This window comes from Zootoca vivipara, chromosome 4 (genome assembly GCF_965207765.1).
Source record: "Zootoca vivipara chromosome 4, rZooViv2.hap1.1, whole genome shotgun sequence".
Taxonomy (NCBI): Eukaryota; Metazoa; Chordata; class Lepidosauria; order Squamata; family Lacertidae; genus Zootoca; species Zootoca vivipara.
The window spans coordinates 90,712,105-90,730,618 of record NC_142587.1 but is presented as its reverse complement, the minus strand read 5'-3'; the positions used below and the strand labels follow the sequence as shown (position 1 = coordinate 90,730,618).

Sequence of the window (18,514 nt, the reverse complement as noted above, 5' to 3'; positions counted from 1 at the left end):
TTGCCGGCCCATCCGCGGGCCGGATTTAGAAGGCAACATCCGGCCCCCGGGCCTTAGTATGGGGACCCCTGAGTTGGGAAGACAGTTGGAAATAGAGAGACAGTTAGTTCGGTTGGTTTCTTGTGGGTGGGAGGCATAGGAGTCAGAGTGAGTTAGACACAGAGGGGAGACAGAGAGAGTGAATCGGATTACAGTGTTTCAAAGTATTTAAAACTTGTTTGTGTTCACAATAAACTGGAATCTTTGTTAATACGTTACAACCTGACTAAGTCTGAATATATTACCGGGGAAACCTGGTTTGTGGCAGTGGAAGACAATAGACGTGGTGGCACAGGGTCAATAGTCCGTGGAACGACCGGGGCTCTGTGTGAACGCCACAGACACACACAGGATGATGAACAGAGGTGTGTTTAGCACCACCAACCCTTTTAAGCGGCACAAGCCAGCCACAGGTTTATGGTCCCTTGGGGACGACTAGGTCAGAATGTCACGACCCCTTTACCTTGGAATTCTGGGATTTAACCCGCCCGCTCTCCGAGCCAAATCTTCCAGGGTGAGGCCTTCGTATTCCTTGTAAGCTACCGCTTTCCACGATTTCTGAACTGTGTTGATTGCTCCTACGAAGTCGACATTGTTCACGTAGAACTTCTGCAGAGATCTGCACTTGAGACACAAACGAAGCCTTAGGCGAGGGAACCTTGCAAAGGCTAGAATCTGCTTAAGTCCCAGGAGTTTATTAAGAAAACAGCCAGACACAACCCCTCATGAAACGCTTCCACAAGACAAGAAACCATTTATTATTAAGACCAGTGCCGAATTTACGTATAAGCTAAACAAGTTACAGCTTAGGGCCCCACTCTCTTAGGGCCCCCCAAAAGAATTTAAAGGAAGAAACTACTGGATGTACATTTCCAAAATATAAGATAAAAACAAATAAATGAAAAACTACCTACAGCAACAGTGTTTTGTGTTGTGTAGGCTCCTATGATGTAAGTCATGGGCCCTGTCTCCTAGCCTGCTCCCTAAAATATCACTGCTTTGCTCATTTCTATATATAGGGTGCCTACATTCTGCATGGACGGGTTGCATGGCAACATGTGCAAATGGCTTTAGATACCTATTAGGTCCATAAATTACCATATAGCATATATTCAACACAAAAAACAGCGACAATTTGTTGTTGACAAAGGACAGCTGGACATATAAAGGACCCCATTACCTTCAGTAGCTTAGGGCCTCATCAAACCCAAATCCGGCCCTGATTAAGACAATGCCACCAACAATAACAACAACAGTAACAGTGTTTACAGATGGGCATTTAAAGTTGATGGGCATTTAAAGTTGCCTCAAAGCCTACTTTTTAATGGCAACAAGGAGCAAGAATTAACTTGTTTATGCTAATTTTATTTAAAGATTTATAAAGCACTTAATCAAAGAACTCTCCAAGCCAAGTTTTTCCAAATCATTCAGGTGATCCCTGGCAGGTCTGAGGCTTTCTGGTTGAAGATGGGAGACAGCACAGCTATTTCATTAACAATTTACATTGATTTTAATTGTGCTTTTATTTATTGTATTGTTTATTTATTGTATTGTATTAGGGACCCAGGTGGCGCTGTGGTTAAACCACTGAGCCTAGGGCTTGCTGATCAGAAGGTCGGCGGTTCGAATCCCTGTGACGGGGTGAGCTCCCGTTGCTTGGTCCCAGCTCCTGCCAACCTAGCAGTTTGAAAGCACGTCAAAATGCAAGTAGATAGGAACCGCTACAGCGGGAAGGTAAACGGCGTTTCCATGTGCTGCTCTGGTTTGCCAGAAGCGGCTTTGTCATGCTGGCCACATGACCTGGAAGCTCTACGCCGGCTCCCTCGGCCAATAATGCGAGATGAGCGTGCAACCCCAGAGTCGGTCACGACTGGACCTAATGGTCAGGGGTCCCTTTACCTTTAATGCAATAAAACACAACATATAAGAAGTAAACAGAGCCTGGCCCTCCAGCTGTTTTGGGACTACAATTCCCATTATCTCTGACCACTGGATACTCTGATCATAGGGAGCTAGAATTCTGCTATTCATGCTTAAAACCCAGTCAGTATTCAGACTTAAAGGGGCAGGTGGGGCTCGTCGGCTTGGGAAAGTAGCCCATCTGAGAGAAAGAAAACTGATCCTAAACCTCCATTGCCTTGTGGGTACATCTTCAGGAGAAGAAAAGGCTAAGGCAGTGATGGCCAAACTTAGCCCTCCAGCTGTTTTGGGACTACAACTCCCATCATCCCTAGCTACCAGGACCAGTGCTCTCTCCCATGTCAGTGCAAAAATAAACACTACCAGTCTGAAGGAGAGCCAGCAGGATGAGCCTGCAGTCTTTTGAATCAACTGGCCTTCAGTACTTATTTGTTTTCAAGACCAGTTGAAAGACAGCCCTTGCCTTGACAAGACACAAAAGGAAAATGTATGGGGAGGGAGGAGGTAACCACAAAAAGGCTCAGGCACCATCAAGAGATGTTAGAATGATCATCTGGGATAGAAACATTTCAGGGGGCCTTGCTTCACTTCTCTCAGTCTGGCTCTATGGCAGACCCTGTATCAGAGCATACAATTAACCCCCCCAAAATGGCATTTGTTTCCACTCACCTTCCAGCGGATTTCAAAGGCAGCTGATTTACACGAACACCGGAGGCTGAAGGGGAGATCTTTTGCGCCGTGAAGCATGCCCAGTTCCGGCCCAACACATCATGGACCCAACCAGGTAAGGTCTCATGGCAGTAACTGGTTACGTTTAAGCCGTCCTTTTTATACTGGGAAGGGAAGAGAAAGGGATGCTGGTCAGATTCTGCACAGAACACATGTAGTTGACAACAGGCAAAAGATCCTAGGTTTGATTTCCAGGCATGGCCGGTACAGATCCCCATTTGAAACCCTGGAGAGATGTGTTGACACGAATAGCTAACATGACGCTGTTCAGATGTAGCTGAACTACAACTCCCATGGGATATGCTGACTTGCGTCGGTGGGATTTATAGCCTGTTGACATCCATATTACCCGTCTCTGGCATAGACAGTACTATGAGCCAAATGGGGCAACGGTGTGACTCCGGATTAAGACACACCCACCTATCCCGTGCTACAACACTTAAGCAGTAGAATACATTATTGGCTGAATTTATCTCAGGCCCCGTTCTTATAACCGGGGGACCTTTGGCCAGTGTTAGACACGCAGGTATATAAGCTCATCCCTAAATGGCACCGTAAACCTAGGTTGTGGTTGCCACAATGTCATGCCCAGGTACCTTTTTTTCTCTTTTTTGCTATGGGGATGATTATGGCAATTACCGTACAGTGGTGCCTCGCTAGACGAAATTAATTCGTTCCACGGGTCAATTCGTGTAATGAATTTTTCGTCTAGCGAGTCCCAGTTTCCCATAGGAATGCACTGAAACTTAATCAATGCATTCCTATAGGCTCTGGGGGACTGGTGGCGGCATGCGACGGGGCTTCGGAGAAGGTCTCCGAAGCCCCGTCCGATGCCGGCTGTGTGCGAGGCGGCTGGGGGAGAAGCTCTCTTCTCCCAGCCACCGCCTTGCCTGACTCCCCCGACATGGAGTGCAGCTTCGGAAGCCTCTGAAACTGCACCCCATGCCGGCTTTACACGGCGAGAAGCTTCGGCGGGGGAAGCTTCTCCCGCCGCCGCCTCTCGCCTGCCTTCTCCGGTGTGGGGTGCAGCTTCGGAAGCCTCCGAAACTGCACTCCATGCCGGCTTTGCGCTGTGAGGACCCCTTCTTGCCGCTATCGCCACCAGACCCCAGCCAAAGGCAGTTAGCAGCGGGGGTTTCGCTTCCCTCGGCAGCCGCCGCCTGGCTTCAGACGGCGGCTGCCGAGGGAAGCAGCTGTGTGCCAGGCTGCTGCGGGAGAAGCAGAGAAGCCGCTTCTCCCGCCGCCGCCCGGCACAAAGCCGGCTTGCCTCGGCAGCTGCCGCCTGAACCCAGACAGCGGCTGCCGAGGCAAGCAGCTGTGTGCCAGGCGGCGCAGGAGAAGCGGCTCCTCCGCTTCTCCCACTGCCGCCTGGCACAAAGCCTACATTGGACGGGGCTTCAGAGAGGCGCAGCGCTTCTCCGAAGCCCCGTCCGATGCTCCCTGGTGTCCATGGCGTGGTGGTGGGAGGAGTAGTGGGGAAACTGATCAGTTCCTCCACTTCTCCCCCCCTTCTTCCCTCGCTACAGCCCTTTGTGTTCCGCTGGTCTCTGCCGGTTGCCCCTCACTGGCAGAGACCAGCGGAACACAAAGGGGAACGAACCGCAGCGCAGGAAGAAGGCAAAGGAAGATCAGCTGAGAGGCGGTGACAGCTGTCAGCGCTTCTCAGCTGATCTTCCTTTGCCTTCTTCCTGTGCTGCAGCTCGTTCCCCTTTGCTAGACGAATGCCCCTTTAGGTTTTGCAATCGGAGGTTTTTATGGCCACACTTCGCAAGACGAAGCGGTGGCCATAAAAAAAACTCCTTGGAGGAAAGGCGGGGTGAAAAGTCTTTAAAGAAACATCTCCTCCCTGTAGTTCAACTTTCCATGGAAATTAAGTTTGAAAGAAGTAGTACATGCAAAAAATATCTAGGGGTCTTACTGGACCACAACCTGAACATGACTCAACAATGGGAGACAGCAGCAATAAAGACTATTCTAGGCTTCATCAACAGAGGTCTTGTGTCCAGATTAAGAGAAGTAGCAGTATTGATTCCATTCTGTTCTAAGCAATAAAATACAGTGGCGCCTCGCTAGACGAATGCCCTGTAAGACGAATTTTCCGCTATACGAATAGGTTTTGCGATCGGAGGTTGCCTCGCAAGACGATGAGGTTTTTTATGGCCACTGCTTTGTCTTGTGAAATGTGGTCATAAAAACACCTGATTGCAAAACCTAGGGGCATTCGTCTAGCAAAGGGGAATGAGCTGCAGCACAGGAAGAAGGCAAAGGAAGATCAGCTGATAGGCGCTGACAGCTGTCACCGCCTCTCAGCTGATCTTCCTTTGCCTTCTTCCTGTGCTGCAGTTTGTTCCCCTTTGTGTTCCGCTGGTCTCTGCCAGTGAAGGGCAGAGTTTTCGGACTACCAACCCGCCCGACACACAGCGGGGGATCGTAGGGGGCTGCCCTCTACGATCCCCGCTGTGTGTCGGGCGGGGTGGGGGGGAAAGGCAGGATCTTTCCTGTCTCCCCCCCCATCCCGCCTGTCACACAGCAGGGATCGTAGAGGGCTTGACATCCCGCTTCCCCCCCCACCGCCCGACACTACGGGGATGGGATGAGGCTTCTCAAGCCTCGTCCGATCTCCGGGCAGTGTGTGTGTGGGAAAGCGGAGCCAAATTCCTCCCCTTCTTCCCGCTGTCGCCCAGCCAGTCCCCCAGCCGAAGGCAGTCAGCAGCGGGGGCTTTTCACCGTTTGCATTCCCCCAAGGGGGAGGCAAACGACGAAAAGCCCCCTCCCGCACTGCACTTCGGCTCAGGGACTGGCTTGGCGGCAGCGGGAAGAAGGGGAGGAATTTGGCTCCCTCCCCCGATGCGCTTCGGCTCGGGGAAGCAGGCAGGGAGATGACAACAGTCTGGGAAGCTGCGGGCTGTTGCCGTCTCCCTGCCTGCTTCTCCGAGCTGTAGCGCATCGGGGGACAGATCCGAAGATCGGTGGGCGCTGTTTGCCGGGGTTGACAAGCCCCGGCAAGCAGCGCCCCCCATCTTCGTGTGACAGGCGGTGGGGAAGGCAGGCAGGCAGGCATGAGAGCAAGCGCCTGCCTGCCTGCCTTCCCCGCCACCAGTGCCCCGGAGCCCATAGGAACGCATTGATTAATTTTCAATGCATTCCTATGGGAAACCAGGAGTCGCTAGACGAAGAATTCGTTACACGAATTGACCCGTGGAACGAATTAATTTCGTCTAGCGAGGCACCACTGTAGAGGGGTTTTGCCCATAACATTTTCTTGCTTACGAATGTGTCCACTGGCCCCAAAAGGACAGCGACCCTCTGGACTAGGGTATAGCTGTGATGCCTACATTGCAGGGGGTTGGACTACACTACAATTTTGTGATAACGGCTGGATCAACCTGGCTGTGAAGCAAGCCAAGTTTTGCTGCTCAGGGAAGATGCATTTGCCCAGGTTTAGATACGCCCACCCCTCCCCGCCACCAAATGCTTCCTACATTTTTAGTTTTGCCCGCAGCTTTGTTTCCTTGACACGAGGGACGCCCTTTAGACTCTGTTGCTTTTATGCTTTACAGAAAGGGTGAAATTTGCTTCCTCGGCGCAATGCCGGCATTGACTGTAGGCTCTGCGGTGCAAAAACGTTCTAAGTTCCTTTGCCCCGAAGCTCCGCTGAGCTGCCTGGCGTTGATCTTGATGAATTTGGAATGGCATCCCGGAAACTTCGTGTACCTCCAAAGCAATAACACAAAACACAACGGCTTCTTTCTTCTTTTGCCGCTGGCTCTTTTCCTTGCCTGCTGGTCCCAGGCGTCATGAAACGATGAGCCTTGGCGGTTTTAAGCGGCCTTTCCCCCCTGATAACCTGAAGTGTGAAAACGTCATGCAGTGGCTGCTTCTTAAAAAAGAAAAAGCCAGGAAGGGCACCTGGTGTTTGTGTGTGTTTAGAAGGGGTGTAGGAGAATTTGTGGCTTGCTTCTCAGCCACGTTGATCCGGCCCTTAGCATAGAATGGCAGAGTTGGAAGGGACCCCAAGGCTCATCTAGTCTAACCCCCTGCAATGCAGGAATCTCAGCTAAAGCATCCAGGACAGATGGCCTCCAACCTCTGCTTAAAAACCTCCAAGGAAGGAGAGTCGACCACCTCTCATGGGAGTTCAACAGCTCTTACTGTCAGAAAGTTCTTCCCAATATTTAGTCGGAATCTCCTTTCTGGTAACTTGAAGCCATTGGTTTGGGTCCTACCATCTGAAGTAAGAGGAAACAAGCTTGTTCCCTCTTCTATGTGACAGCCCTTGAGATATTTGAAGATGGCTATCATAAGGCTGTATATTGTCTCCCTGCTTATTTAACCAATATGCAGAATTCATCATGCGAAAGGCTGGACTGGATGAATCCCAAACCGGAATTAAGATTGCTGGAAGAAATATCAACAACCTCAGATATGCAGATGACACAACCTTGATGGCAGAAAGTGAGGAGGAATTAAAGAACCTTTAATGAAGGTGAAAGAGGAGAGCGCAAAATATGGTCTGAAGCTCAACATCAAAAAAAGCAAGATCATGGCCACTGGTCCCATCACCTCCTGGCAAATAGAAGGGGAAGAAATGGAGGCAGTGAGAGATTTTACTTTCTTGGGCTCCTTGATCACTGCAGATGGTGACAGCAATCACAAAATTAAAAGATGCCTGCTTCTTGGGGAAAAAAGCAAAGTCAAACCTAGACAGCATCTTAAAAAGCAGAGACATCACCTTGCCGACCAAGGTCCGTCTAGTTAAAGCTATGGTTTTCCCAGTAGTGATGTATGGAAGTGAGAGCTGGACCATAAAGAAGGCTGATCGCCGAAGAATTGATGCTTTTGAATTATGGTGCTAGAGGAGACTCTTAGAGAGTCCCATGGACTGCAAGAAGATCAAACCTATCCATTCTTTACGAATTTGTGTGTCAAACCTATCCATTCTGAAGGAAATCAGCTCTGAGTGCTCACCGGAAGGACAGATCCTGAAGCTGAGGCTCCAATACTTGGGCCACCTCATGAGACGAGAAGACTCCCTGGAAAAGACCCTGATGTTGGGAAAGATTGAGGGCACTAGGAGAAGGGGACGACAGAGGACGAGATGGTTGGACAGTGTTCTCGAAGCTACGAACATGAGTTTGACCAAACTGCGGGAGGCAGTGCAAGACAGGAGTGCCTGCCGTGCTCTGGTCCATGGGGTCACGAAGAGTCGGACACGACTAAACAACAACATCATATCTCCTCTGAGTCTCCTCTTTTCCAGGCTAAACATACCCAGCTCCTTCAACCGTTCCTCATAAATGCCCATTGTCCTGCGACATCATGAGGCAATGACAACCTTTGCCCGGAAGAGTCAAGGCTGTGTTTTGGACCAGCTTGACCTTCACGCCTGCAACCACCTTTCCCACTGTTAGTGAGCGATTCTGATGAAATTGAATTCCAGACCCATCCAAAAGCTTCTGCAGCAGGCACAGGCAGGCCTGTAAACAAGACTTTGCACCAGGGGATTGCTCACTCAGAAGCCTGTTTTAAAGTTCTCCTGGAAATGGAACGGCTCCTGGAAATGGAACGGCTCCTGGAACGGCTTAGGGAGCTGCATATGTTTAGCCTGGAGAAGAGAAGGTTAAGGGGTGATATGATAGCCATGTTCAAATATATGAAAGGATGGCATATAGAGGAGGGAGAAAGATTGTTTTCTGCTGCTCCAGAGAAGCGGACACGGAGCAATGGATTCAAACTTCAAGAAAGAAGATTCCACCTAAACATTAGGAAGAACTTCCTGACAGTAAGAGCTGTTCGGCAGTGGAATTTGCTACCAAGGAGTGTGGTGGAGCCTCCTTCTTTGGAGGTCTTTAAGCAGAGGCTTGACAGGCATATGTCAAGAATGCTTTGATGGTGTTTCCTGCTTGGCAAGGGGTTGGACTGGATGTCCCTTGTGGTCTCTTCCAAATCTATGATTCTATGAAATAGCAAGGAGTGAACAGGCATTTCGACAGAGTTGAATGTCTGCAGCCAATTGCCAGCTTTCTTGGCTTCCAAAGACAGACCAACAAAGCTTAGTGAAAAATATGAGTGTTTCAGAATCTAAGCATGTGTTCAATGGGAGAGCTTTGTCCAATCCAGAACTGCTCCTCTGCTCTCTCTTCAAATAGGCTGTAAAGAGATGCGGGTGGCACCATGGTCTAAACCACCGAGCCTCTTGGGCTTGCCGAACGGAAGGTCAGTGGTTTGAATCCGTGTGACGGGTTGAGCTCCCATTGCTCTGTCTCTGCTCCTGCCTATCTAGGAGTTCGAAAGCACACCAGTGCAAGTAGATAAATAGGTACCGCTGTGACGGGAAGGCAAACAGCATTTCTGTGCGCTCTGGTTTCCAACACAGTGTTCCGTGCGCCAGAAGCAGTTTAGTCATGCTGGCCACATGACCCAGAAAGCTGTCTGTGGATAAACGCCGGCTTCCTTGGCCTGAAAAGCGAGATGAGCGCTGCACCCCATGATCGCCTTTGACTGGACCGAACCGTCCAGGGGGCATTTATGTTTTACCTTATGGAGACATCATATATTATACTCAGTGCTTTTCTTCTAGAAAAAGTTGCTGATATTGCGTACTCTTGAGTACCCCAGAAACAGAAGAACCGATTATACTCCTTCCAAATTATTTTGCCAACAAGAATTTCCAAGTTTGGAAGAGCCTTTTAATTCCAACATATTCTGGAGGAAAATGGTGAAGAGATTATTATTATTATTATTTGGAAGCTACATTACCTTAAAAAATGCAAACCACTTGTAGTTGTTCAGCACAACCTCGAAGCCTTGGTTGTAAATTATTGTGAAGAAGCCAAAGTTCCCTTGATCGTCCTGAGCAACATCAAGTTTCTGAAGGTTAACGACAACTTTTTTCTCCACAGCCCCTGGAGAGAAGCAGCAAAGATAATTTTCACCAATTTTTTTAAAAAAAATTTTTTGGGGGGGGGGGTGGAACCAGGCTGAAGAAGCAAGCTGGCCAATGCACAAATGCAATGGTAACAGAGCCCTGCAATTATACACTGGCCCGGTAGGCACAAGGGACCAGGCACTGTAGGCAAGGTTAGTGAACAGGGGTACCAGAAGAGGGATGAACAGTCATGTCCTTTCTCTGTGCCCAGCATAGGAACCAAGCAAACTGCTAGAGGTGGTAACAATCTTTATTTCCATCAATGCTTTGTAAACCACTTTGAAGTTTAAAATAGGAAATCAAGCCGTGAATAAATTTTACGAAAGAAATAAACATCACATTTATTGGCTGATCTTCCTCCAAATCATTCAGGACAACACAGATAGATCCAAACTCCACCCTCATTTTATTCATACAACCACCCTGTGAGGATTATTAGGTCTGGATCCCATGAGGTTCAAAGCCAGGGCAGGGATTTGAATCCATGTCCTTTGCTCTGGTCTGACATGCTCACCTTTATGAATGGGCTTAGATGCATACATTCTCAAGGCATAGCCTGAAGGCCCATAATGCATCTATTTTGCTAAAGATCATAGAAGTGTTGGAAGGGACCCAAGGGTCATCTAGCCCAACCCCCCCTGCAAAGCAGGAATCTCAGCTAAAGCATCCATGCGAGAGCATCCAAGATAAGCAGCTCTGGGTCTGGCCAATACCTGGATGGGATTGACTGACTGATTGGGGGCATTTATACCACGCTAAAAAAGGTTCCTGAAGGAGTGGGCCTGCCGCAGCAGAACTGATCAAATGGCATTCAGTTCCATGATGGAAGAAAAGTCATGTATAAATTTAAGAAAATAAATATATTCAAACGGCTGTGTGAAGCAAACCAATTTTTTTTTTTAAAAAAAGAAAAGCGATTCAGGACTTTGGACATGATTATTGCATCATCCAGTTTCATGCTCTTCCAATATAGATGCAGCAGGCATCTAATTGTTGGCTGGGAATTTGTGATTTTAATTTCCAACATGTCTTTGCGCATATATAAATTGTTGTGCACACCACCTTGATTTTTTGATTTTTTTTTAATGAGATTGCGGTATGTCAGTATTTTCTTTATAACATATAATTAAAAAATGTAGAATTCAGGCCCAATAAATATTTCCATTTCTGCTGCTTAAAGTTGTAAGACATAAAACCTAATTTTTTTAAAATGCTGTCTGCAATCATGTGAGGGTCAGGAGGAAACTGCATTGTTCTCTCTTTCAGGCATAAACTTTATGAACTTGTGACCATGACTAATGTAGAGAAGTACTGATGTAAAAAATAAATAAAGAAAAAGCACAGTTCCCTTCAGCAAATCCCCATTCCCCTTTTGACCATTTTCCATCTGTACTTCCTCCTTTGCATTTCAGACGAAGTGGCCAACATCCTGAGAGGGGTGAACCATGTTCTCCAATCACCACTGGTGTTATTAAGACAAGCACTCCCAATAAAACCAAATTTGACCCAAATTGCAGCAGGCGTGTAGCAAGGCAGATGGGGGAGCGGGGCACCCCAAGCAGCACTCTGGCGGGGGCAGCACCCCCAGCTGCTCCCCAACCTCCACCGACGATGGCTGCCGCGGCGCGGCCTCCATCACGGAGACGCCCCGATGTTGCGCCCAGGGCAACCTGCTCCGTAGCGCACTCTGCTTCTTCCTGCCCCAAGGTAGCCATTCCAGAAATAACAAACCCAGATAAAGGGTGTGATTAGCTTGGCTGGGAAACAGGGAAATGTAAATATCCCTTTTGTTACACTTGATGGATGTTTGGTGGAGGGCAAGGGGAGGCATGGGGCAGGGTCTAGGATGTTCAATTACTGCCACCAGACCTCCCCTTTCATGATGTAACCATGATGTATTAGTGATGTAGTTTGGGGGAGGGTGTAACATGGGGATTAGCAGCTAATAAAAATTTGAGTTCTCTTTTGTACGGAGCTTCCATCTTGTTTCACCTGGTGGCAGGTGGGAGTCCTGTTGTGACAATCTTCAATAAAGGCCAAGCCTACTGGCTGCTGTTTTGCTCTGGTATTCCTGGCTGGTGCCCTTGTTTTTTGTCCAAGGGAGCCCTCAGATTTCTCTGTTAACAACTCTAACCCCCTGCAATGCAGGATATATTTTTTTGCCCAATGTGGGGCGATTCAAACCCATGACCCTGAGATTAAGAGTCTCATCCTGTGGTGCTGGCAACGGCAAGGTTGCAGGTTCGATCCCCATAAGGCAGCCCTGTTTAGGGAAGCTTTTAATCTTTAAGAAATTAGTGTATCTTAATATTTCTGTTGGAAGCCATCCAGAGTGGCTGGGGAAACCCAGCCAGATGGGCGGGGTATAAATAATAAATTATTATTATTGTTGTTGTTGTTGTTGTTGTTGTTATTATTGTTATTATTATTAGAGACAGCTGCCATAATCCTGCATTGCAGGGGGTTGGACTAGATGATCGTCAGGGTCCCTTCCAACTCTATGATTCTATGAGATCCTCTGCTGACTGAGCTATCAGGTGGGCAGGATACATTCTCTGCCCAGTGCACACAGAGAGACCCTGCTAAAAAATGAGTTGTTAGTATGCTAGGGCTGGATAGCCCAACCCCAACAGTAGACCATAAGACAGACTGGGAAAGGGAAGTAACTTCAACACAGACAAAAAGTGTCCATTTTCCCAGCATGGAAGATACATGCTCCCAGAGAGTTTGTTGAAGGGTCACTTTGAGCAAAAGATTCCTGCATTGCAGGGGTCGGTCTAGATAACCCTCGTGGTCCCTTTCCAACTCTACATTTCCTACGATTCTCCTCCCTTCCCTCCATGTCTGGAGAAGAAACAAGGATGGGAGGGTCCACCAACGACCTCTTGCTCAAGAGGGTTTAGATAAAAACAACAGCAAAGACTGTTTTGCTTCTGCGGTAGAAGATGTGACTCATTAACAGAACTGGAGGTTTTCCATGTGTGAAGAGCTGGGTCACATGTGATATGCAGAGATAACTAGCTCATACTAGTTGATTACACTGCAACTGAGTTAAAGAGATATGCTAACTTGTTAAGCTTGAGGCCAAGATGGAGCCTCCATACAGAGCAGCAGTATATCTCTAAATACCAGACATGGGGACAACCACAACCACCTGTTTTCAGCCCCAATAGCGAGCTTCCCAGAGACACCTGGCTGTCCAAGGTTGTGGGAGGGAGAGAAATGTCCAGTTTTAGAAAAGCCCCAATGTTTTTTTTTAGGGGCGTTTGAACAATTGTTCAATCTATGACCCTTCTAAAACTTGCTTACTTTTGCTTTCTATTCCATTTTATTTGCATTGCGTTCTACTTTCTGCCGCTGTGAAATCCAGACCCCTTTCTCCGCTCTGAACTTGCGAAATAAAATAAAATGAAATAACCCGTACCGAGCAGAGTTTAAAAACCGAATGCAAAGTTCAGCTTTGCCTCCAACAAGGAAGGAAGGAGGGGGTTTCCTGAAAACGATCCTAGCAGATTTCCTAGGTAGGAACTAAACCCTCCAGGAATACAGTGAGATTTACTTCCGAAGTCAACGAAACGAAATCTCCCAAACCGCGCCGCTGGGCTGATTCGCCGGATGTTTTCCAAACTTGCCTTCCCATTTGTTGGCGTTGTTTTATCGGGGGAAGAAAAAGAGGTCAGAATGGAGGGCAGTAACGGGAACAAGAAACGGGGATCGCTCCTGGAGGCAGAGGAAGTTGGAGAGGGGAGCGCCCTGCCCTGCGCGCTGTCACTTACCCACTTCGGAGCAGTTTATGCGCCGGCTCGGGGATCCGTGCCCCCTGCCCACCTGGAAAACCCAGGTGCCCACTAGGTCCTCGAAGGTGCAGTTGGCCGGCGTGTCGGCCCAGCTCGGCTGCAGCTGGACGAGGAAGAAGAGGAGGAGGAAAGCCAGGCGCCGCGCCAAATGTGCCATAGTTGCGCCCCGAGGTTCTTGGCACGGAGGAGGAGCGCGCGCGGGGTATCGCCGAGGGGAGCAATGGGAAAAAAAAGAAGCGGCCGCCCCCTTCCCCGCTGGGCTTAAATCTGTCCCCGGAACGGCGGGGCCCTGCTAGGTCCGCCCCCCGGGCGTCACGTGTGAAAGGGGGCCAGCCGCTTCCTCCTCTCCGGCTCAGCAGCCGAGCGCAGAAAACGGCCTCCTAAACGCAGAGCCATTTATTCCACCTTGCTCAGCGTTGGCCGCGCAGAAGGCTTGGCTCCACGTAAAATTGGGAAGGGACCAGGAGGGTCATCTAGCCCAACCCCCATGCAATGCAGGAATCATTTGCTTCACGTGGGCACTCGAGCCTGAGATTAAGAGTCTCGTGTTCTCAGAACTCCCCCCCCCCTCCGGGTCAGGTATTTGCTTGCGCCACACCGAATTTTTAATTGGTAAGAAATAAGTAGGAAAACAAAAATGAAACCACTCCTAGTAGTGCTTGATTTAGATCAGCGTTTCTCAACCGCTGTTCCGCGGCACACTACGTAGTGTGCCGCGAGACGCTGGCTGGTGTGCCGCGACGTGCGGCGACGAGAAGGGCAATTTGCATTGTCACGTGCCTGGCGGCCGCCAATACACAACACTGACCTGCCGGAAAGGAAGCTGGCCGGGTCACGACGCGGGGCGAGCACAGCTCTCAACAGCCACCACCACGGGAGGGTGGTTTTAGACAAACTTAAAGAAGCTGGCTGGATGAGCTCAACCTGAAACTTGCTGAGCAAAGGATTGTGCTGGCAGAGAAATCAGCGGCTTGTGAAGCCTTATTACAGGAGATTGCAACCAACACAGCAATTGGCAAGTGTTTCTTACAGTCATAATAATATAGTCAATATAGGGCGGCACAGAGTTAAATTTTTTAACTTTTTTAATGGTGGTGTGCCTCGTGATTTTTTTCATGGAACAAGTGTGCCTTGGCCCCAAAAAGGTTGAGAAACACTGATTTAGATAGCATTGCCCCGTTGGAAGGGACCACGAAGGGCATTTGGTCCAACTCCAAGCCCTTGCAGTGAGTGCCTCCTCCTCCTCCATTCTCTTTGCTCTCCTGCTGCTTTCCTTTTTGGTTAGTGTATTTGGGGATCTGGGGCTTTTCAGCCCCCTACATTCACCAGGAGTTCACAGCACATTTTTAACTTGGTCAAACTTTAGGAGCCATTGTCTGCTCAGATGTCCTATTGAATTCAAGGGGGAATACTCTCAGGTAAGTGTGGTTAAGGAAACAACCAAAGACACATGGATCAAGCCCCACTCGAGATGCAAGAGCCACGCCACTACTACAGTATCTGATTTTTGCGAAAACAAACAAAAAAAACTTCACCCCACTTTTAGTGGCGAAACACAAAGCCAAAATCTCTTTGGTTTAGAATGCCACAAGCCTCAACACATTTTAAAGGATTGAATTCATTACTTATTATATTCAGAAGCAGTAAAATTACAGGAAGTTTTGACATACCGGTAATAGCTAAAATGCAATGCGATCTGACACACCCAGTGAGTGGCTTTTTAATTCAGTCATCCTATTTCTTGTCTGTGTTTGCAGTTATGTATATTTACATGGCTGCTTATTTGTATATATTTTAAAATTTTATATATGGATGTTTTATGATGGCCTGTACTTGTAATGCCTAATAAAGGCTTGGCGAAGAAGAAGAAGAAGGAAGAAAAAATTCAGTTGAAATATGGATACACGTAAGAACAGGTACAGTTGTTAAAGATAACCAGAGCAGTTTCGAACAACATCTATACTCTTACATCAATAGTAACTAAGCTCAGCCTGTGGTTGAAGCCTTATGCCTTCACTTCATTTAGTTTCCCACTCACTACAGTGGCACCATCATAGGTTTGTGTTATGCAATGCCTGATATCCAAGGTGTTCTTTAAGTAACTCACTTGTGAAGGAGCATACAGTGAAAGACATGCTTGGAAAAACCTACAAAATGCGTGTGTGTTGCCATTGTGCCAATAACGGAGAACTGCTGCCATTTGTTCCTGCTTAAGCATGTCCTTGGTTTTATCAGCATTTAATGTGAAGGAGCTGACTCGGGAACTATTCTGCTCATAACGCTTATTGATTCGTTTCGAATGGAACTGTGTGTGCACTTTGCATCACGAGGAAGAGTATTTGAGGCTGGATTCTGGAACTGATGTGACCAGACCCAGTTCAAGCCACACATATAGCGTGGTGCAGCAACCAAGGATTGAAATTACCAGTGCACACAGGGCTAAAGCACTTGATAGGCTAACTCCTACTCCAGGTTACTCATAGAATCATAGAGTTGGAAGAGACCACGAGGGCCATCCAGTCCAACCCCCTGCCGAGCAGGAAACACCATCAAAGCATTCTTGACATATGCCTGTCAAGCCTCTGCTTAAAGACCTCCAAAGAAGGAGACTCCACCACACTCCTTGGCAGCAAATTCCACTGCCGAACAGCTCTTACTGTCAGGAAGTTCTTCCTAATGTTTAGGTGGAATCTTCTTTCTTGTCGTTTGAATCCATTGCTCCGTGTCCGCTTCTCTGGAGTCTCATCTGCAGATTCTTTTGCCACCTCCCAAGACCTCACTGATTTTGGAAGAAATGTTAAAAATGAAAAAGAAAAGAATAAATCAGACAACGTGTTGAGTGAGCAATATAGAATCATAGAACTGTAGAGTTGAAAGGGACGCCAAGGCTCACTAGTCCAACTCCCTGCAATGCAGGAATATCAATCAACATTTCCAACACAGATAGCCATCCAACCTCTGCTTAGCCTTAAAAACCTCCAAGGAAGGAGAGTCCACAGCCTCTCGAGGGAGACCATTCCAGTGTCAAACAGCTCTTATTGTCAGAAAGTTCTTCCTGATGTTTAGTCAGGAATCTCCTTTCTTGTAACTCGAATCCATTGGTTTGGGTTCTAGCCTCTGGAACAGGAGAAGACAAGCTTGATGCATCCTCCATGTTCCATCTTCCTTTTAGATATTTGAAGATGACCATCCATGGGTGTAGCCAAGGGGGAGGCAGGGAGGGGCAGCTGCCCCTGCTAAATCAATAAAAATATATAGCAAACAAATTTTACCCTCCCCAAAATCCTGCCCCCCCTAACAAAAATCCTGGCTACGCCCATGTGACCATCATATCTCCTCTCGGTCTCCTCTTACGTAGGCTAAACATATCCAACTCCTTCAAGCGTTCCTCATAAGATTTGGATTCCAGACCTGTGATCATTTTGGTTGCCCTCCTTTGCACACATTCCAGCTTGTCAATATCCTCCTTAAATTGTGGCCCCCAGTACTGGACACACTATTCCAGGTGGGGTCTGGACAAGGCAGAATATAGTGTTGCTATTACTTCCCTTGATCTGGACACTACTGTTGATGCAGCCTAAAATAGCACGAGCTTTTTTTAGCTGCTGCATCACATGTTAATTCATGTTACGCTTGTGGTCTACTCCAGTATCCTTTTCACATGTCCTGTTGGCAAGCCAGGTGTCCCCCCTCCCCCCATCTTATTTTGGTGCATCCGGTTCTTCCTGCCTAAGTACTAAACATTACCTTTGTCCCTATTGAAATCTATTTTGTTAGCTTGGGCCCAGTTCTCCAATCTTTTAAGGCTATCTTGAATCCCAGATTTTTTTCCTTCTGCAGCATTCGCTACCCTTTCCAGTTTTGTGTCATCTGAAGACTTGTTGATCATCCCCTCAAATAATCCTCTCTGCCCAGTTCCATGATAGGGATGCAGATTACGGGAGTTGGCTGAAAGCCCTGTGTGGAGCGGGAGATAACTAGAGCATGCACCACTCTGGAGAGACAGTCCGTGGGCAGGTAGGGTCTCAGCCTGTGTACCAGATGGAGCTGGTAAACAGCTGCCCTGGACACAGAATTGACCTGCGCCTCAACGGACAGCTGTGAGTCCAAAATGACTCTGCATAAGAGTATACACCCATCACCACTTGCCATGGGCTTTAGCTCTGTAGCAGAACATTCATTTGCGTGCAGAAAATCCCAGGTTCAATGCCTGACATCTCCAGGTATGGTTGGAAGAGATTCCCTGCCTGAAACCTGGAAGAGCCACTGACAGTCAGTGTAGACCAGGCATCCCCAAACTTCGGCCCTCCAGTTGTTTTGGACTACAATTTCCATCATCCCTGATTACTGGTCCTCTTAGCTAGGGATCATGGGAGTTGTAGGCCAAAACATCTGGAGGGCCACAGTTTGGGGATTCCTGGTGTAGACAGTTCTGAGCTAGATAGACTAGTGGTCTGATCCAGGTTTCTCACTCTTGCACTGCATTCAAGGTGGCCCCCAACATACACATTTGGACCTGATTTAAGTTCTTGCATCCTTGATCAACTCCCCTCAGTAGCCCAGTCTCATCCCTTCCCTCTGTACCTTGTCTGCATCGCTAATGAATTTCTTTCTCTCTCTCTTTCTCCCTCAATGCATCCATTTGACACGACTTCAGTGGGAACCAGAGTTCTTACTTGTAAATTTGCTGATTGCTGAGGGCTGCAAAATGATAATGTGAGCGCTGAATGCTGATTGGAAATTTCAGATTTCCAGCTAGAGCAAAAACAGCCAGACAAGCAAACAACCAACTCTTTTTTTTTAATAATTAAAAAAAAGTAATTAAAACTGACGTGCAAAATCCCATTACCCTGGAAACTGCTTGGAGCTCAACTATGCTTTTATGCGGAGGAGCTGAGGAGGAGAACAGAGCCTTTCAGTAGCTTTGCTGTACAGGTGTTCCGACAGGCAACAACGTGAAAAGAAACAAGCTTGCAGATGGTGAGGACTAATATTGAAGCAGGTGGCAATTGCACATTCACCTTTCTGATTAAAAGGGGGTGGGACAGTGCCTTTTCTAGCAGGCCTGCACAAGTTACCAACTTCTCCCCACCCCCACCCC

The 18,514-nt window shown here is 48.0% G+C and overlaps 1 protein-coding gene across 1 annotated transcript in view; it reads right to left on the bottom strand.

Moving 5' to 3' along the window:
• CTSC (cathepsin C) overlaps positions 1-13,639 on the bottom strand; it is a 32,544-nt gene extending 18,905 nt beyond the window's left edge. The window contains exons 1-4 of the mRNA XM_035116035.3: positions 13,393-13,639; positions 9,448-9,593; positions 2,629-2,792; positions 503-658 (exon numbers count right to left, since the gene is read on the bottom strand). Of these exons, the coding sequence (XP_034971926.2) occupies positions 503-658; positions 2,629-2,792; positions 9,448-9,593; positions 13,393-13,570 (644 nt within the window). The 5' untranslated portion in view covers positions 13,571-13,639. The remainder of the gene's footprint in view (positions 1-502; positions 659-2,628; positions 2,793-9,447; positions 9,594-13,392) is intronic.
• Between the last annotated feature and the right edge of the window lie 4,875 nt (positions 13,640-18,514).